General features: G+C 39.6%; 1 protein-coding gene across 2 annotated transcripts in view; it reads right to left on the reverse strand.

Annotated features, from left to right (window-relative positions):
• Window positions 1-5,233: 5,233 nt before the first annotated feature.
• Window positions 5,234-15,240, reverse strand: part of COL11A1 (collagen type XI alpha 1 chain) — a 131,698-nt gene continuing 121,691 nt past the window's right edge. For both annotated transcript variants that reach the window (XM_088524355.1, XM_088524354.1), the window contains 10 exons: window positions 12,844-12,897; window positions 12,215-12,322; window positions 11,605-11,658; window positions 11,484-11,519; window positions 11,303-11,356; window positions 10,268-10,517; window positions 8,341-8,453; window positions 7,500-7,568; window positions 6,935-7,168; window positions 5,234-5,934 (listed from right to left, as the gene is read on the reverse strand). In XM_088524355.1, coding sequence (XP_088380481.1) covers window positions 5,788-5,934; window positions 6,935-7,168; window positions 7,500-7,568; window positions 8,341-8,453; window positions 10,268-10,517; window positions 11,303-11,356; window positions 11,484-11,519; window positions 11,605-11,658; window positions 12,215-12,322; window positions 12,844-12,897 — 1,119 coding nt within the window. In that variant the 3' untranslated portion in view covers window positions 5,234-5,787. The remainder of the gene's footprint in view (window positions 5,935-6,934; window positions 7,169-7,499; window positions 7,569-8,340; window positions 8,454-10,267; window positions 10,518-11,302; window positions 11,357-11,483; window positions 11,520-11,604; window positions 11,659-12,214; window positions 12,323-12,843; window positions 12,898-15,240) is intronic.

Genomic DNA, 15,240 nt, shown 5'->3' on the forward strand with positions numbered 1-15,240 from the left:
CTTTTTTTCTCTGTGTTTTTCTTTTTTTTGGCTGCTTTCTGAGAACTACTTTTAATGTGTTTCATTGTGCTTTTCACACGGATGGCCTTATTCAGCAATCAGTATTCTGCTGCTCTCCTGTCCCCCAGGACGTGGAGACAAACTCAGTGCAGATCTCTGTAGACTTTCTTCTCCCAGAGCAAAACTGGAAAGAAAATAAGGAGGAAAAAAAAAAAAAACCACAACTTTGCAATCTCAAATGGAAACATCACAATTTAAAAAGAAATAACCCAAAGAGGGGGAAAGCATGGTTTGCTCAGTTCAGAAATGGGAATGCTGTGGAAATGTTCCACAAACTGAAACTTCCATTTTTGACCATCAATGACAATAAGAGTGCTTTGATCTTAATGCCTATGCATTGAGCAAGTTGGCATGCCTGGAGCAAAGTGGATATTTCTAAAATTCTTCTGAGGAATAACAAAGTGATAAGCGATCCCTTTACATCAAAATCAGAAAGTTACTGAATACTGCATGTTATAAGGATTATATATTTATGCATTCTTCAGAACCTGCACCTTCACATTGTGCTGTGTTATCTTGTGAGCTAATTTTGGCAACGGGACCACAAAGCAGAGCTTTTCTCTTACCTGAAGTGCCATTGAAATGACATTCTAATGAAAAAAAAAAAAAGACTGTTCAGATAGACTTCAAAACCTTGCTTCCTTTTATTGTTAGTATTTGACAAAAAGAAGCTTTTCTGTCAATAAAAATAACTTCTTCAGTCTAAATCTTTCCGCTTCTCATCTGCCTAAGATACTTTACCTGTATTAATGCTCAGCCTCAAAGGACTCGGGGTGATATTTTTAGTGTCTGATCCAAAAGTCATTGAAGTCAGCGATAAGACTCCTGGTGACTTCATGGAGCTTTAGAACAGCCTTTCTGTGCAGGCTCCTAAGTACACTAACACAGAACAAATTTGTATCTCAGTTCCAGAAATAAAAATCTTATTGGAATGTTGTCCGTCAACTTGAGTTCGTCTCCCAACATTTACTTTGTAATTTACCATTTAAAAAATCACTTTGGTGGCTCTGCTGTAGCTGCACTTACCCTTCGCTTATGCCAGGAACTACTAGGTCTTGCAGGCGGAGGCTCTGGAGCTGCACGACACTGGGGCCTGGCATTATTTCAGCACACTGTGTTGTTATCAGGATCTCTGTCGATGCTGCATGGCAGAGGCAGGTGAGGACTGGCAGATTCCTGTGTTCATTCTCGGCCCTGGGGAATCTGGACAGCCTTGTTGTCCAAGCACTGTGGGCACAGAAAGAGTCTTTTCATGACCCCTTTCTTCCTTACTACAGAGAAAACAGCAAAAAATCCATATTGGAGAACTTTGGGGGCCAGAAAAGAGTGAATTTGCTTTTCTTCTTGCTGAGGATTTTACTTACCTTCATATAAAGCATAAAGTAGAGGCTGGAACACAGAATCACCAAATAGTTTGCTTCATGAGTTGTTAAGAATTCTGACAAACACGTATAGAGAGATAAATGGTGATAAATGTTCCATTGACTATTCTATTTACAGTATAGTTTTTCAGCTCTGCAGAGAGGGACCTGGGTGTCATGGTGGACGACAAGTTGACCATGAGGCAGCAGTGTGCCCTCGTGGCCAAGAAGGCCAATGGGATCCTGGGCTGCATTAAGAAGAGCATCTCCAGCAGGTCGAGGGAGGTGATCCTGCCCCTCTACTCAGCCCTGGTGAGGCCACATCTGGAGTATTGTGTCCAGTTCTGGGCTCCACAGTACAAGAGGGATGTGGAGCTGCTGGAGAGAGTCCAGCGCAGGGCCACAAGGATGATCAGGGACCTGGAACATCTGCCCTATGAGGAGAGGCTGAGGGAGCTGGGCCTGTTCAGCTGGAGAAGAGAAGGCTGAGAGGGGATCTAATCAATGTATATAAGGACCTCAAGGGAGGCAGTGAGGAGGATGGTGCTGGCCTCTTTTCACTGGTGGCCACCGACAGAACTAGAGGAAATGGCCAGAAACTGAAGCAGCAAAAGTTCCACAAGAGCTTAATGAAAAATTTCTTAACAGAGAGGGTGCCAGAGCACTGGAACAGGCTGCCCAGAGAGGTTGTGGAGTCTCCTTCTCTGGAGATCTTCCAAACCCGCTTGGACGCAGCCCTGTGCCACGTGCTCTAGGTGACCCTGCGTGTGCAGGGGGCTTGGACTAGATGATTCTAGAGGTCCCTTCCAACCTTAAGCATTCTGTGATTCTATGATTCTATGAGGTGATTAATTTCCAATTTTGTTATCATGTGTTGAGGGCTTATTGGCACTGTTTGTGGCAGACCTAACAGGATCTGTTTCCTGGAGAGCAAATTCTAGATAGAACAGAAAAACAGCTGAGCATGAATAAATGAGAGATGACATGGAGCCGTTTAAAAGAGAGAAGAAAAAAATGGATACATTGACTTCTCATTTGTGGATTTTATGAGAACCTACTGACTGGTCTTTGATTGCTGGGATATCTTCTATTTATGTATATTATGTTTTAGCAGTGTACGATGTAATGTAAACAAATTGGATGAACTGAATTCTGATTTTCATGTGCATTTTAATCATTGTGCTAGTTAGGTTTTGTTATGCTCCAGCAAGATTTATCTGCAGTGTCCTTTTGATGCTAACAATTTCCTTATACTGTATCAGAAAGCAGAGAAGCTGCTTAGATCCCAGTGCTGCTGCTGAATCCTTAAATATCTTGCCTGTCTTACTGAGGTTGGCTGTGCTTCTTCAGAGATCACGTCTCCACCTTGAGGAGCTGAGACCAAATATGTGAACATCTTGCAAAGGTCTTGAGAGAATGTGGCTGGGACGTGGCCATATCTACAGTAGCATTGTGGACTCCATCCTCTGTCATGAGAACAGAGCCCACCTTCGCACAGATGAGAGCAAAACCAGCCTATTTTGGCTATTGGATTGGGAAGCACTTATTTCTAGATACCTGTCAGTTTTCAAATAAGCATTTCCAGACCCATCCATTACTTAAGCTGAGAGAGAGGAAAATGAACCCCATAGCAATACACAACACAGTTTGTACTTCCACAGTTGTAACTTGTCGTATAACTCTGTTATGTGACCCTGTTAACCCTGACACTATGACCTCAATCTCTAGCGTTCTGCTTTGGCTTGAGGTTGGCTTAGCTGAGAAATTCAGCCCACTCAGTTTTAGATTGTTTATAATAGCATATGGTGAATCCTAGAGTTTATATTTAATGTCTAGCAGCATTAATTATAGAGATTGAAATCTATTCAATGAAAAGACTAGTGTGTGAATTTTGATAAGAAATTTCTGTTGTGAAGAGTGCCCTTTTCCTTTTGAGCATTACATATACGAGAGACTTCTGTGGGGGCAGCAGAATAATTTGTGCTTGGAAACTGAAAATACATACGAGCATGTTTTCCACTTCAGTCAGAAATTTTGAGAGAAAAACAGCACATTGAAAGCAGTGAATGGATAAAGAAGGGTTAGAAAAAATAGCGGTGGTGAGCTGCTTTTACCAAAAAGAATAAATAACAGGACATCTGGCTAAGGCACGCAGAAGGTTTAAGGGATACATCTGATGAGGAGGTTTCTTGCCCAAGTGGCATGGGATACTCTCAACCTGAACCTTGGCAAGACACGTAGGACGCATTTCAGAGAGGATCACGGTTGCCTTGTGTTCTTGCAGCCACCATTGCACTGTTAGAGATCGCGGATTTTGCTCAGAAATGCTGTCTTTTATGCAGGGCTGAAGCTAGTTTAAAGCCTGGGCTACTTGAGCCTAGAGTTCTCAAAAACAGTGGATTAAAAATTAAAAAAATAAAAAATAAAAAAAGAGAGGGCCCTGACTCCTGGTCTTCTTTCTCCGAGATGTCGTATGTCGTAGCATGGAGCCCTCGCGGGTTCTGCTTCAAGTATTTAAAACAAGATTCTGCCACTTTTGTGTGTTCAGTAGTGTCTAGGTCTTGCTCTTAATTCCTTTCTTGGGTTTCCCCCGAGTAAGTAGGGTTGTTTGCCTACCCGAGGGAGCCCGTGAGGATAAGCACATGGTGGCATCTTTTTGAGTTGGGGTGCTCTGGAAGCACACGGGTATTACAACTGGTGACAGTGGGTGAGAGCTTTGGACTTCCAAACAAAAATTCCAGAATGACCAATCCAGGTAGACAAGACTTGATTTTATTAATAAAATTTGTATTTTCCTCTTTGAGGTGACAGTTACAAACTTTGGTTCAAAAATAAAAGAAATTATGAACAGCAAGAAATTGACTTTTGAAATCTCACTTTTACATGTATAATCGTGCATGAGAAAATACCAGTTGGAGATGAGGCAGCAAAAGCTAGTACTATTTAATTTAACAATTTATAAGACATAGAAACAAACATTTATTTTCAAATCTTACATATATTATGAAAAATAATTACAAAAGGATTTCTGTTGCAAAGTCAAAAGGTAATTTTTACTTCCGGCTCCCTGAATGACATGCTCAGAGGGGAGGCCAAACCAACCTTTTTGTGATATTTGAATAGGAAATTTTAACACTTTGGGTCAAAAACAGCTCTGGAGGAAGCAGTCGCCTCATATGTTGCTTAGCAACTAGGTAGAATCACATGACCTAGACATATTGCATCCCTGGCCTTCGGTTGAAATAACAGGAAAAATCATTCATATTAATGGGATGGGCGAATATCGTGTAGGACCATTCTGTGGATACCTGTGAGTATCCCGTCGAGGAAACAAGTATCCATCATTGTCCACATAAAACCTAAGTAAAGCACTGCAAAAATCCATAAATAACTGTCCAGAATCCAGTTTTAATATTTATGCAGATCAAAGAAGCGCGCAGTGGAAACTAATTCAGGTAAGATGCAAAAAATAAAGAGGAGGAAAGCTATACAGCTAACCACTTAATTCACATAGATTTTAACAGATGTCTTACACAGAACTTGTGGTTTGGTGTTTTTTTGCCTATTTTCACCGCCCCAAAAATACAAACTTGCTTATTTTAGGTATATACAGGTATCTTAAGAAATCCTGGCATCTGAGAAGAAAATAAAAAGCCTGAGGTATAGCACCATGGAACACAGCACCCCGGGGGCGCTTTCATTCTGCAACTTGGTCCCCACTGAGTACTACCAGCAGAAGAGGGTTGGGTTGCGTGTGCTGCTCGAGGTCTTCCAGTTTTGCCACCTGAAGGTTCGTCAGTGGCTTCAAATAACAAAGCTCTTCAACATCAATATATACAAAGGGATTTTATTATTAATCAGAAAATGTAATTGGATTCACTGGCAATTACAGCTTTATTTTTCAGAATACATACACAGTATTGACAATGTATTTTTGTAATCATAAAATAAGAGCCAAATGCAATTCAGAGACACATGCAAGTTTTGGAAATGGACAGAGAAATAACAGTTTAGTACTGTACATAGAATAATTACAGTTTATTAAACACACTTTCTTAACACCTCTTTGTTGTAATGGAGTGAGCACCATGTCGTTCATTTTTTTACAGCACCAAGGTAATCCAAAGGGGGGATGTTCATAAAATGAGCCCTATGTTGTCTGTCTCTGCCACAGCATCTTTGTCAAATACGTATAAGTCATGTGATTCTGGCCCTACAAGGGCAACAGTTACTTTCTAGATAAGACATACATACACAGCAAGACATATTTTCTATGCCATCCTTATTCAAAACTTGCATGTGGCATGAAGTGGGTTGGTAGCACCAGTGTGCAACGTGTTTTGTTGATCTGATCTTTGTCCTAAGCTTAACCAAGGAAACAGACAGGACCGACCTCAAATCCAAACTTCTGGTTCTGGTCACCAAAGTCATTGATCATCACGTCAACAATAGGCACTTGGTCTATTTTAGGTGTGTTGATTTCAATCACCGTCTTTGCATAGCCCTTTCTTGACTGTTAAAAAAAAGGCAAATCACACATGGTTAGGTAAACCAGAGCAGCAAGTAGATACTCCAGATCTTCATAGCATACCTCTGAAGTACAGCATATATAAATGATAGCCCTTCATCTACCAGACATGACAGACTCTAAAGCATGAGCACAGATTTCAGATACTGACATTTATATTTTGTTAGGGTTTTATTTTAGAACAGGATTTTACAAAGAGATCAGACCATAGCTTTTTGACTTAATGAAATAAGCCTACAGAATTATCTAAGTCATTTAATGTTCCTTAGGGAATTCTGAGTTTACATATGTATTGTTTAATGAATAATAATAATGCTGTCTTCTTGGACTTCTTTGTGAAAAATCACTAATCAATTCTGAGAGATAAAAGCAATATCTGCTCATAAGAAGAAAGCCTGTAACCTCACAGGATAGAACCGCAGGTGCTCGGACATAAAGTGAAATAGTCTGAAAGGGCTACTAGCTGTTGCACTTAAAAAGAGAGTCTGAAAATCATAAAATGTAGCCAACAGCCTTCCTTCCTGGTAGAGGTTCTCCATCTCTTTGGATCTCATCCAGCCAAATCATGTTAGTTATTAGATTGCATTTTGTTCACATGGCTCCTACATGTTCCTGAGACCCCCTTCCTCTGTGCCAGGGCCTTCGAGTTTAGACAAGAATTTAAGTGGGTCAGTCTGAGCGTTCACAGCTGAGCTATGGTGCTGTGCCCTACATCACTTCCACATCTCCATGGACGTCTATATTCACCCACTGTGGGTACTAAAAACTAAATAAAGACACAGGACATACAGAATCCCATTACTGAGGTGGGAAGACACTGCATCTAGCTCGGCTGTCCCTCTGCCTCAGAGCCAGCTCTGTATCCTATTAGATTTTAACTAATATAGCTAAAATAATTCTTTAAAAAGGTTTTCTCAGAAGAAAGCTGGGGAAAGAATGAGCTAGTTTGATTTTCAGTTTAACTGACAGTTAGTCCTCTACTTACCGCACAGCCATCCTGAAGAGCTTTGATGTAAGGATTGTTGTCATAAGACATCTCTTCATCGTTTGATCCTAAGAACCTCAGTGCTTTGTCGTAGCTGTCAGATGTTGCGTCATGCCAAGCTACTGACTGATGACAGTTGTAAGTGAAATTTTGTCTGGCAGAGGCACTCAGTAGTTTCAGGAATGTCATTTGGACCATGTTAATGGAATTGCCTTCAACATCCAAATAAGAAAGCTGGAAAATATAAGAAGTCACCGAACATTTAGCTGCTTCCCTTGCTGAAAATGCAGGACTTGAACATTATTGTTGACAAAAGACCCATATAATAGGCCTTAATATAAAATAGATCAACATGTACCATTTTACTGCAGCATTTTGGGACAATACATAGTAGGAGCCTGCTGTCCAGTGAGCAAGAGGCCACATAGCTCATATTTAGGGCAAAAGGGCTGGGGAGTCTTTTTTTTTTTTTTTTTTTTTTAAATTATCTGATGAAAATCCCTTGGTCTCTGTTGATCACTGATAACATGAACTTGATTTGTGAACTACTGCATGTTGCACTTACCAGTTTGCCTCTTTTAAATTCACTAAACCAAGATCCTGGATTCTCTTTCGGCCACGAGGAAATTCTAACCTGTGTGGTAAACCAGAGTCTGTAAATATTTAAAGCATGTAACAGCAATCAAAGTTTTAAATTATCTAGGACAAATTTCACATCAGATAGTAAACACTGATTCTTCTTTCTGAGATTTCAGCTTCTTTACAGTTCTAAAATAAGATGTTTTTCTTGGATATAATGCCACCAGATTAATGACTTTAAATGTAATCAGAGATGATGGAGTATAAAGAGAGCTAGTTCTATTTAAGGGAGATGCTGTTGTCATCGGGAAACGTTCAGGTAAATTGCTGATATAAATTGTTCCTGGGAAGAGCGCCTAAACTTTTCACTGGTGTCGACTCTGATACCTCTTGCTTAGACAAGCTTTTACAAAACCTTCCTCTGCACCATATGCTCCTCAGAGGTAATTTATAGCAAGGAGTTTGAGGTCTATTTTGCATAGGTATAAATGAATACATGTAAGTGAACCCACACAGAAAGCTCTTTAAGAGGTTAGTTTTTTTGGTGTCAGCTGCCAGATTTTGCACTCAGCTGTGTTGCATCCTGCAACGCAGTGAAAGGTTAGCAAGCAGGTGTGCACAAACCTGAGCTCAGCAAAAGAGTAAAAATGCTCTTTGTCCACTCTGCACCACTGTCCTGCTTCGTTCAGGTTTATACAAATTCAAATGTAATTATTAGCTTGCACGAGACACAGATAAGTGAAAATGTAACAATTTAATTATCCCCTTTAGTTCAACATTGCAACAGCATAGTCAGCAGCCAACAGAAGACACAGACTGGTACTTACTCCTTCAGATTTCTTATCGGGGTAGATGCAAGTTTCCCCACCTGCTGTGAAATTGCAGTAAACTTTGAAGGAGTCTCCAGAACAGCCCTGGTTAGGATCGATCCAATATTCCCCTGAAACAGATGAGAAGAGATTTGCTTTAGGTAACAGAAACGGTATTTGAAAATTCGGGTACCTATTGATCCTCCAAAGTTTGAAGCAGAGCTGCAGGCAGGAGCGAGCCATGGCCTAGTGCAGGGAGAGAAACGGGGGTCACTGCCACACGCAGAGACTGCGGCGCCGTGCGCGGTGACACCGACACCTCCAGCGCAGGTGGGGGGTTTTTACGGAAGGGCTGTGAAGCTGGAGAAACTCCAGGCTGTTTTAGATGATTAAAACACCTTCAACGGTTCTTGTTAGGTGGCACAGTGGGAAAGAGGGTAAATTGAACGTGCGTCCCGTGGTTGTACCAGAGATAGGATTGCCACACTTGCAAATTCAGGGCTTAGGGTGAACTAAGGCTTGGGATGGAAGAGAGCTGCAGTCAGCCCAAGGTCCTTTAACATCAGTGCATTTGGGAATCCGCTGTCCTAGTTCGAACGATGATTTCTGCGATGGGCTCCCTACCTGCTGCTAGTTTCAGAGCAGAGTCCGAATGTTTTTCTGACACCACTGTTCTAATCAAGTCTCAAGTAAATAGTGTGAGCTTTGAAGAGGCACTATAAAACCTTCCACCAGTTCTGTCTTTCTAATACAAGGCTTAGACTAAGCGTTTATATTATGAAATTCTCTTGATCTAGACTGTATTTATTGAAAACAGGCTTTTCTACCTGTAAGCCTTTCCCCTTGAGAATTTTCTACTTTAATGAAGGCATTTACTTTTATTTTAACCAAATTTAAGTTCACTTTGATGGGAAGAAAGCTCCAAAAAATAAGCAAAACCTTGGTAAATGAAGAAGTCAAATCTTCTCTAATAAGTATTCATTATTATAGAGAGGTACCAAATTGTAAAATACATACTTTTCATATAGCACATGCACTATTCAATTGCTCCTCGAGGCAACCATCTGTTTTTATCTATTGCGAGTGAAAGCAATAAGGTAATATTAAACTGTCAACATCTATTTTTCCTCTCATTTAAAAACAGAAAAAAATATTGCTTTGAACTAGGGAAAATATTCATCGTAATTGGAAAAAAAGAAAGGAAAGAAGGAAAGAAGGAAAGAAGGAAAGAAGGAAAGAAGGAAAGAAGGAAAGAAGGAAAGAAGGAAAGAAGGAAAGAAGGAAAGAAGGAAAGAAGGAAAGAAGGAAAGAAGGAAAGAAGGAAAGAAGGAAAGAAGGAAAGAAGGAAAGAAGGAAAGAAGGAAAGAAGGAAAGAAGGAAAGAAGGAAAGAGTGAGAACTCTGTGAAGGTTGGCTTTCATTTAAAGCTTTCCAGAGGGGCAAACTCGGGGAAAAAAAATAACAAAACTGAATTAAGATATTTATTCAGAACATAGTGTCTAGTTCAAACTGCTCTGCATTTTATTAAGCTAATAGTTCGTAGCATTAAACAGTATCAGAGGAACTATATGTCTAGTAGCTGAACTTTTCAAACAGTGGTCGTTCAATAGACCAAATCAGGGTTTCTAAGAGTAAAATAATACTGATTTTTTAAACAGTAAGCCATATACAATACAAATGCTTTACTTTCTATACTGAAATATTCAAATACTAAAATATCATTTTTCTTTAAATTTAAAATAGCTATAAGCTATCTAGTAGATTGACATTTATGATTATGCTACCTTTGATCTCAATGACATCAATCTTTCCTCCTTTTCCTGTTTGGATAGTTCTGGAAGTGCAAGGCTCAACTTTCTCTGGCATTTTTGTTTGTTTGTTTTTCCTATTGACTTTGAAAGTTTTAAAGATGAACCCTTTGCCCGTGCCATGCAGTAGGAACATACCGTCCGGGAAGTCGGGGTGGCAGAGCTGCAGGTCTTTGCAGGTTCGTGCTGGGTTGCTCTGCGTGCCCATCGGGTACTTCATGTGCTCAATGTCTTGCTTCAGGGTATTCAGTGAGCCAAAGATCTCCTCCATGCCATCGGAATAATCCAGAATATTATCCCCGACATCGGATAACATGTAGTCGGGGGATCTTCTTGTCTTTTTGGGCGACTGGATTGGCAGTGGCTGGATGACCTCGCCTGGAGGACCCTGGGTGGAAAGCAGCACATCTCGTTACCTTTCCATTTAGTTTTCCAGCTGCACAGGGAAGAACACAGAACCTCCTGGCTTGGAGGCACTTTGAACAGGCCTTCTTCAAACCCAGTATTTCTTTACTTCCCTTACTTTTTTCTGATGCATGCATGCTTGCTTTGATTTAGTTACAAAACAGCAGAATGTAGGAGGCCAAACTAATGCTCTGCCCTAAGCTCTTTGCACCTCGTGGCCAGTTAGGGAGGAGCGGGCTGCCCGGCCCAGGTGTGCAGGACTGAACTGCGATTGCCTTTTTATCCCTGGCAGGTCCCTGTAGCAGAGGGGTAGCTTATAACAAATAAATACTGTGTGTGTTTCCTATATAAAACTCTAAAATTTCATTTGGGGTCTATAAAGTAATCTTTCATTTCAAGAAATGGAAACACTTCGTTACGGATTTTGACTGTTTTCATTTTAGATTGTTATAATATGATAAAGAAATAGTAGAAACAGATGAATATTCACAGAATATTCACACAAAATCATTCCATTTGCAGTTCTTCCGTGTGACATTAAATCATTATTGCAAGTTTTTATTTCACTTTTTATTTCTAGTGAATTTTTCAGAGCAGACAATGTATTTCTTTGCCTGGTGGATACATGTTTTCTGACAAATGATATGTCAAACAATTACATTTTTTCATTATGTTCAAGCTCACAAATGCTATTTGCAATCCCTGTGAAAACAGGATTATTTTGTCAGTACCATGTTTGTGCTTTGTCAAGTTAGAGTTATTACTTACTGGAGGACCAGGTGGACCAGGTAAACCACTGTCACCCTTTTGACCAGCAGGACCCTATAAGGCAATGAAACAAATGCCATGTTTACTATGTAAAACGTACAAAACACTGTGTTTTCACACTGTGTTACAAAATAACATGCATAGAAATAAAATAACAAAAATATGAAGGAGAATTACTCACACTGGATCCTTTGGAACCTTTTGGACCTTGGGGACCCTAAGGCAAGAAAATACAAATATAATTGGTATATAATGGACTCAAGATAGGAGTGTTTTGAACAGTATGAGATGAAACTACTTACAGGTAAACCAGGAGGACCAGGGGGGCCGAGAGGACCAGCAGGACCAGAAATTCCCTAAGAAAGAATTAAGCACAGTATTCATACACATTATGCAGACTATACTGCATATTGCATCACTAGGACTGAAGAAAAAACATGCATCTAATGAAGGCCATAAATAGCTTTTATACTTAAAATATTATCTGACAGTTTGAGTTGCATGTAGTTGTTAACTTTACAGCATTTATAGCTATAACCCTGTGGCCCTTGAGATCTATTCAGAAGCTTCACTTCTTAAATGGAGTCAAAACCATGACTTAGTAAGTAGGAGAGAATAATCACCTGTGTTAGTACAACACATACATGTGAAGAGATTGATGCTACTGATTTTTCCTTGTCCCTAACTTACATGCAAGTGCTTCCCTTCCTCTTCTGAAACACTCTATGATCATGTTTTAAGCTATTTAACTTCAGCTGTGTTTGTACAATGCCTAGGAAAGTTTTGAGCTCTAGCAGGAGACTGGCTGTTACTGTTTATAGTAACTTTATACGTCTGTCACAAGAAAGACTGGAACATACCCCCTTTGTTTGTCCATTACTTGAGCTATGAACAGAAGTTCGTTTTACTCACTGCATCGCCCTTGGCTCCAGGAGATCCCTGTGGGCCAGGGAGACCCCTGTCACCCTTTTCACCCTGTTCTCCTGGAGGTCCAATCAGCCCAATCAAACCAGGATGTCCCTAAAGAGCACAGAAGAAAATATATTTAACCTCATATAAACAAAAATTATAATTCACAAAATAGGATCATCTTCATACCATTTCTCTTTACAGTTCTTCTATGATGCCCAAACCATACATTTTGGGGACTACAATACAAAATCCTATGTCAGATCTTTCAATCCATTACTGCAAAAGAAAGCATTGTAGCTGATTTGTTGTCTAAAAATAAAACGCTCTATTTTTACTTTTGTAAAACAAGGTTCTCTTTACACCTGTTTCTCTAGAGTCTTCATTGCAAGAAAAATCACCTACGTGCTCAGCATCAGTAGATAATACTCGGACAATAATCGCCTCTAAAATATAAGATGTGGCTGAAAATTTCACAGTTGATATTAATGTTGCAGGGAGCCAACTGATAAGTACCACAAGTTGTGTTGCTTTCTGATGTGAAAACTAATTTTTTTAAACTGCTGGTTTTATACAGACTTTTGGACTGAGTCAGACTGACTCAGGCACAAAAGGGAGCTATTCTCACATACCTTCTCTCCTTTGGAACCTGGATCTCCTTTCAAACCAGGCAAGCCAGGTGGACCCTAAACGAATAAAGAGAAACAATGGTAAAATAAGAAGTTTTAACATATTGCACAAATGATATTTTCCTGAAATATTAAAGGCATTCAGTGGCTGACAGTTCTGACTGATGATGTATGAGATAACACTTACAGGAGTGTTTAAAAAGGCATAATGCTGCTACTGAAGCATTTAAATTACTTTATAATTAGAAAACTATAAAGGGCTTTATGATTAGAAATCTATGAAGAAGGGTCAATTAAAATTCTTAAATAGCACTGAAAGCATCCAGTGAAGCATGCAATACATAAACAAATTATTTAATTTTTGTTGATTAGCTTGTGGTTACACTGTATGCTTTCAATTATTACTTCCACTGTAATTATCGTACCTATTCAGTTATAAGACAGCAACATGAATATTATTAAGATGCTTATTTTAGCCTATTCCTTCATCAAATGCTGGGAAAGAGTCTCTTAATTTGTTTTCTTACAGTTTACTAAAGTTCAGTAAGATTTTTTTCAAACTGTAAATGAGTTATCATAACTGCTTCTCAATGTGTTTTTTTTTTTTTTTTTTTTTTGTTGGAGAATTACTTCATATTTATTTTGCTACCCAAAACTTCACTACTTGAGATTATGGTTTCTTTGATTTCCTGAAATTGCTGTACGATGATTAATAATGCATTTAAATCTAAGTTTCCAAAAATACTCCGGTCTTTTCCGCTCAGAATTGCTAGGGAGCGGAACGGGATGGAGGTGTGTTAGGTCCCCTTACACATACAAAGCTTGGGACCCTTAGAAATGAGCTCAGATGCCTGACAAATTACTTAGGTCAGTGTCTGGGCAATCAGAAATTATAACTGTGACTTTTGTCTCTCTAAATCTTCACTTCTTAACTGTTACCCAGAGATAACTCCCCTACTTTACAGAGGTGTTGTTAAATCAATACCTAAAAGGATACCTTACAGTTTGTAATTTGTAATTACAAGCCATATTTGTGCAGCACAGAATAAATCCATATGTTACTTTTTAAAATAGGGTAAGATGTGCTATTTTTTTTCTAAATTTTGTGTACAGTGGGTCCCTAAATAACCCTAATGCAGCTTCTTTCAGCTCTTGACAGGCTGATTAATGGCAAACAAGAAAGGCTGAATACAAATTTTTAAGTGCAATGTTATTCAGCTGTAATTCACAACCTGCAGGATACCACAGGAAAATATACGACCTGCTCCATGGCATTTAGTTCTGTAAACAGTCATTATGCATGCCTGCAATCCAGCAGACATCAGTGATTTTATTTATCTCAGATTTACAGGGCTAGGGGCGTTAAGTGGCAATGAGGAGGTAAATGTGCCATTAAATTAGCCACACTCTTAAACTAACCCCTGCTAGTATTTTCTAGACTGTAAACTCTTCCACCACCACGCCAGGGCACGGTTCAGGAACTTCCCAATCATGCAAGCAGATAGAGCTGTACGGAGGGCGCTTGCAGAAGTGTCTTGTGATGGAAGTGAGCAAAATATTCACAGCATAAGGTATTTTGGGAGTTCTTCAAAAGTTCAGAACTTCTGACATGTAGTTTGAACTCATCTTGCCATAAATCATGTTCAGAGTTGTAATCTGCACTTCAGAAGTCTTAGCCTTGGCTTGCTTAGAGCGCCTTAATATTCTCCTGTCTCTAACAGCAGTCCAATCTAGGACCATATTTGAAGTTTTCTTCCATGACACTGCAAAATCTAATATTATTAAGCGTAACAAAACCCTCCTCTAGGGAGGAATGCTTGTAAGGAAGAACTGTATGCCCCGCTTCACTTCAACCATTACCCCTGGTATTTAAAATAAATAAATAAATAAATAAATAAAATCAAACCCTTGGGAGTTCGGGAATACCTTGAAGAGGGTTACTTAAACACAACCCCTTGCACTGATGACATAAGACTAAAAGAGGTTTTAATGGGTTCATTAGTAGGCAATTTCATTATTATTTCGATTAGTGTTGTTTGGATGCCCTCCCAAGATAATAAGATAAATCATCCCTAAAATGTCCTTTCACAATGTCTGAAAGACTCCTGGCATCCTGTCTTCTGCTTGACATACCAGGTATCTTCCCTGATTTTCCTGCGTCAGCTTAGGCAGGCCAAACGAGACCATTCTGTAGTTCGAAGGCTGCACACTGCATAAAGGTACTTTAGTCCTAACTATCAGAGCACTCAATTGAGCCAGACAGGGCAAAGGTTGGTTGGATACGACCAAATGAAATAGCAACTTTTATTCTTGTGCAGTGTAATTATTCTGGCACTCCAGGCCTGGACCCTCTAGATGCAAATGGTGTAAAAGAGTTGCTGCTAACAGCCAAAAACCTGG

Source organism: Tinamus guttatus, unplaced genomic scaffold (genome assembly GCF_059628265.1).
Source record: "Tinamus guttatus ecotype Peru unplaced genomic scaffold, ASM5962826v1 Tinamus_guttatus_pri_ptg000211l, whole genome shotgun sequence".
Taxonomy (NCBI): domain Eukaryota; kingdom Metazoa; phylum Chordata; class Aves; order Tinamiformes; family Tinamidae; genus Tinamus; species Tinamus guttatus.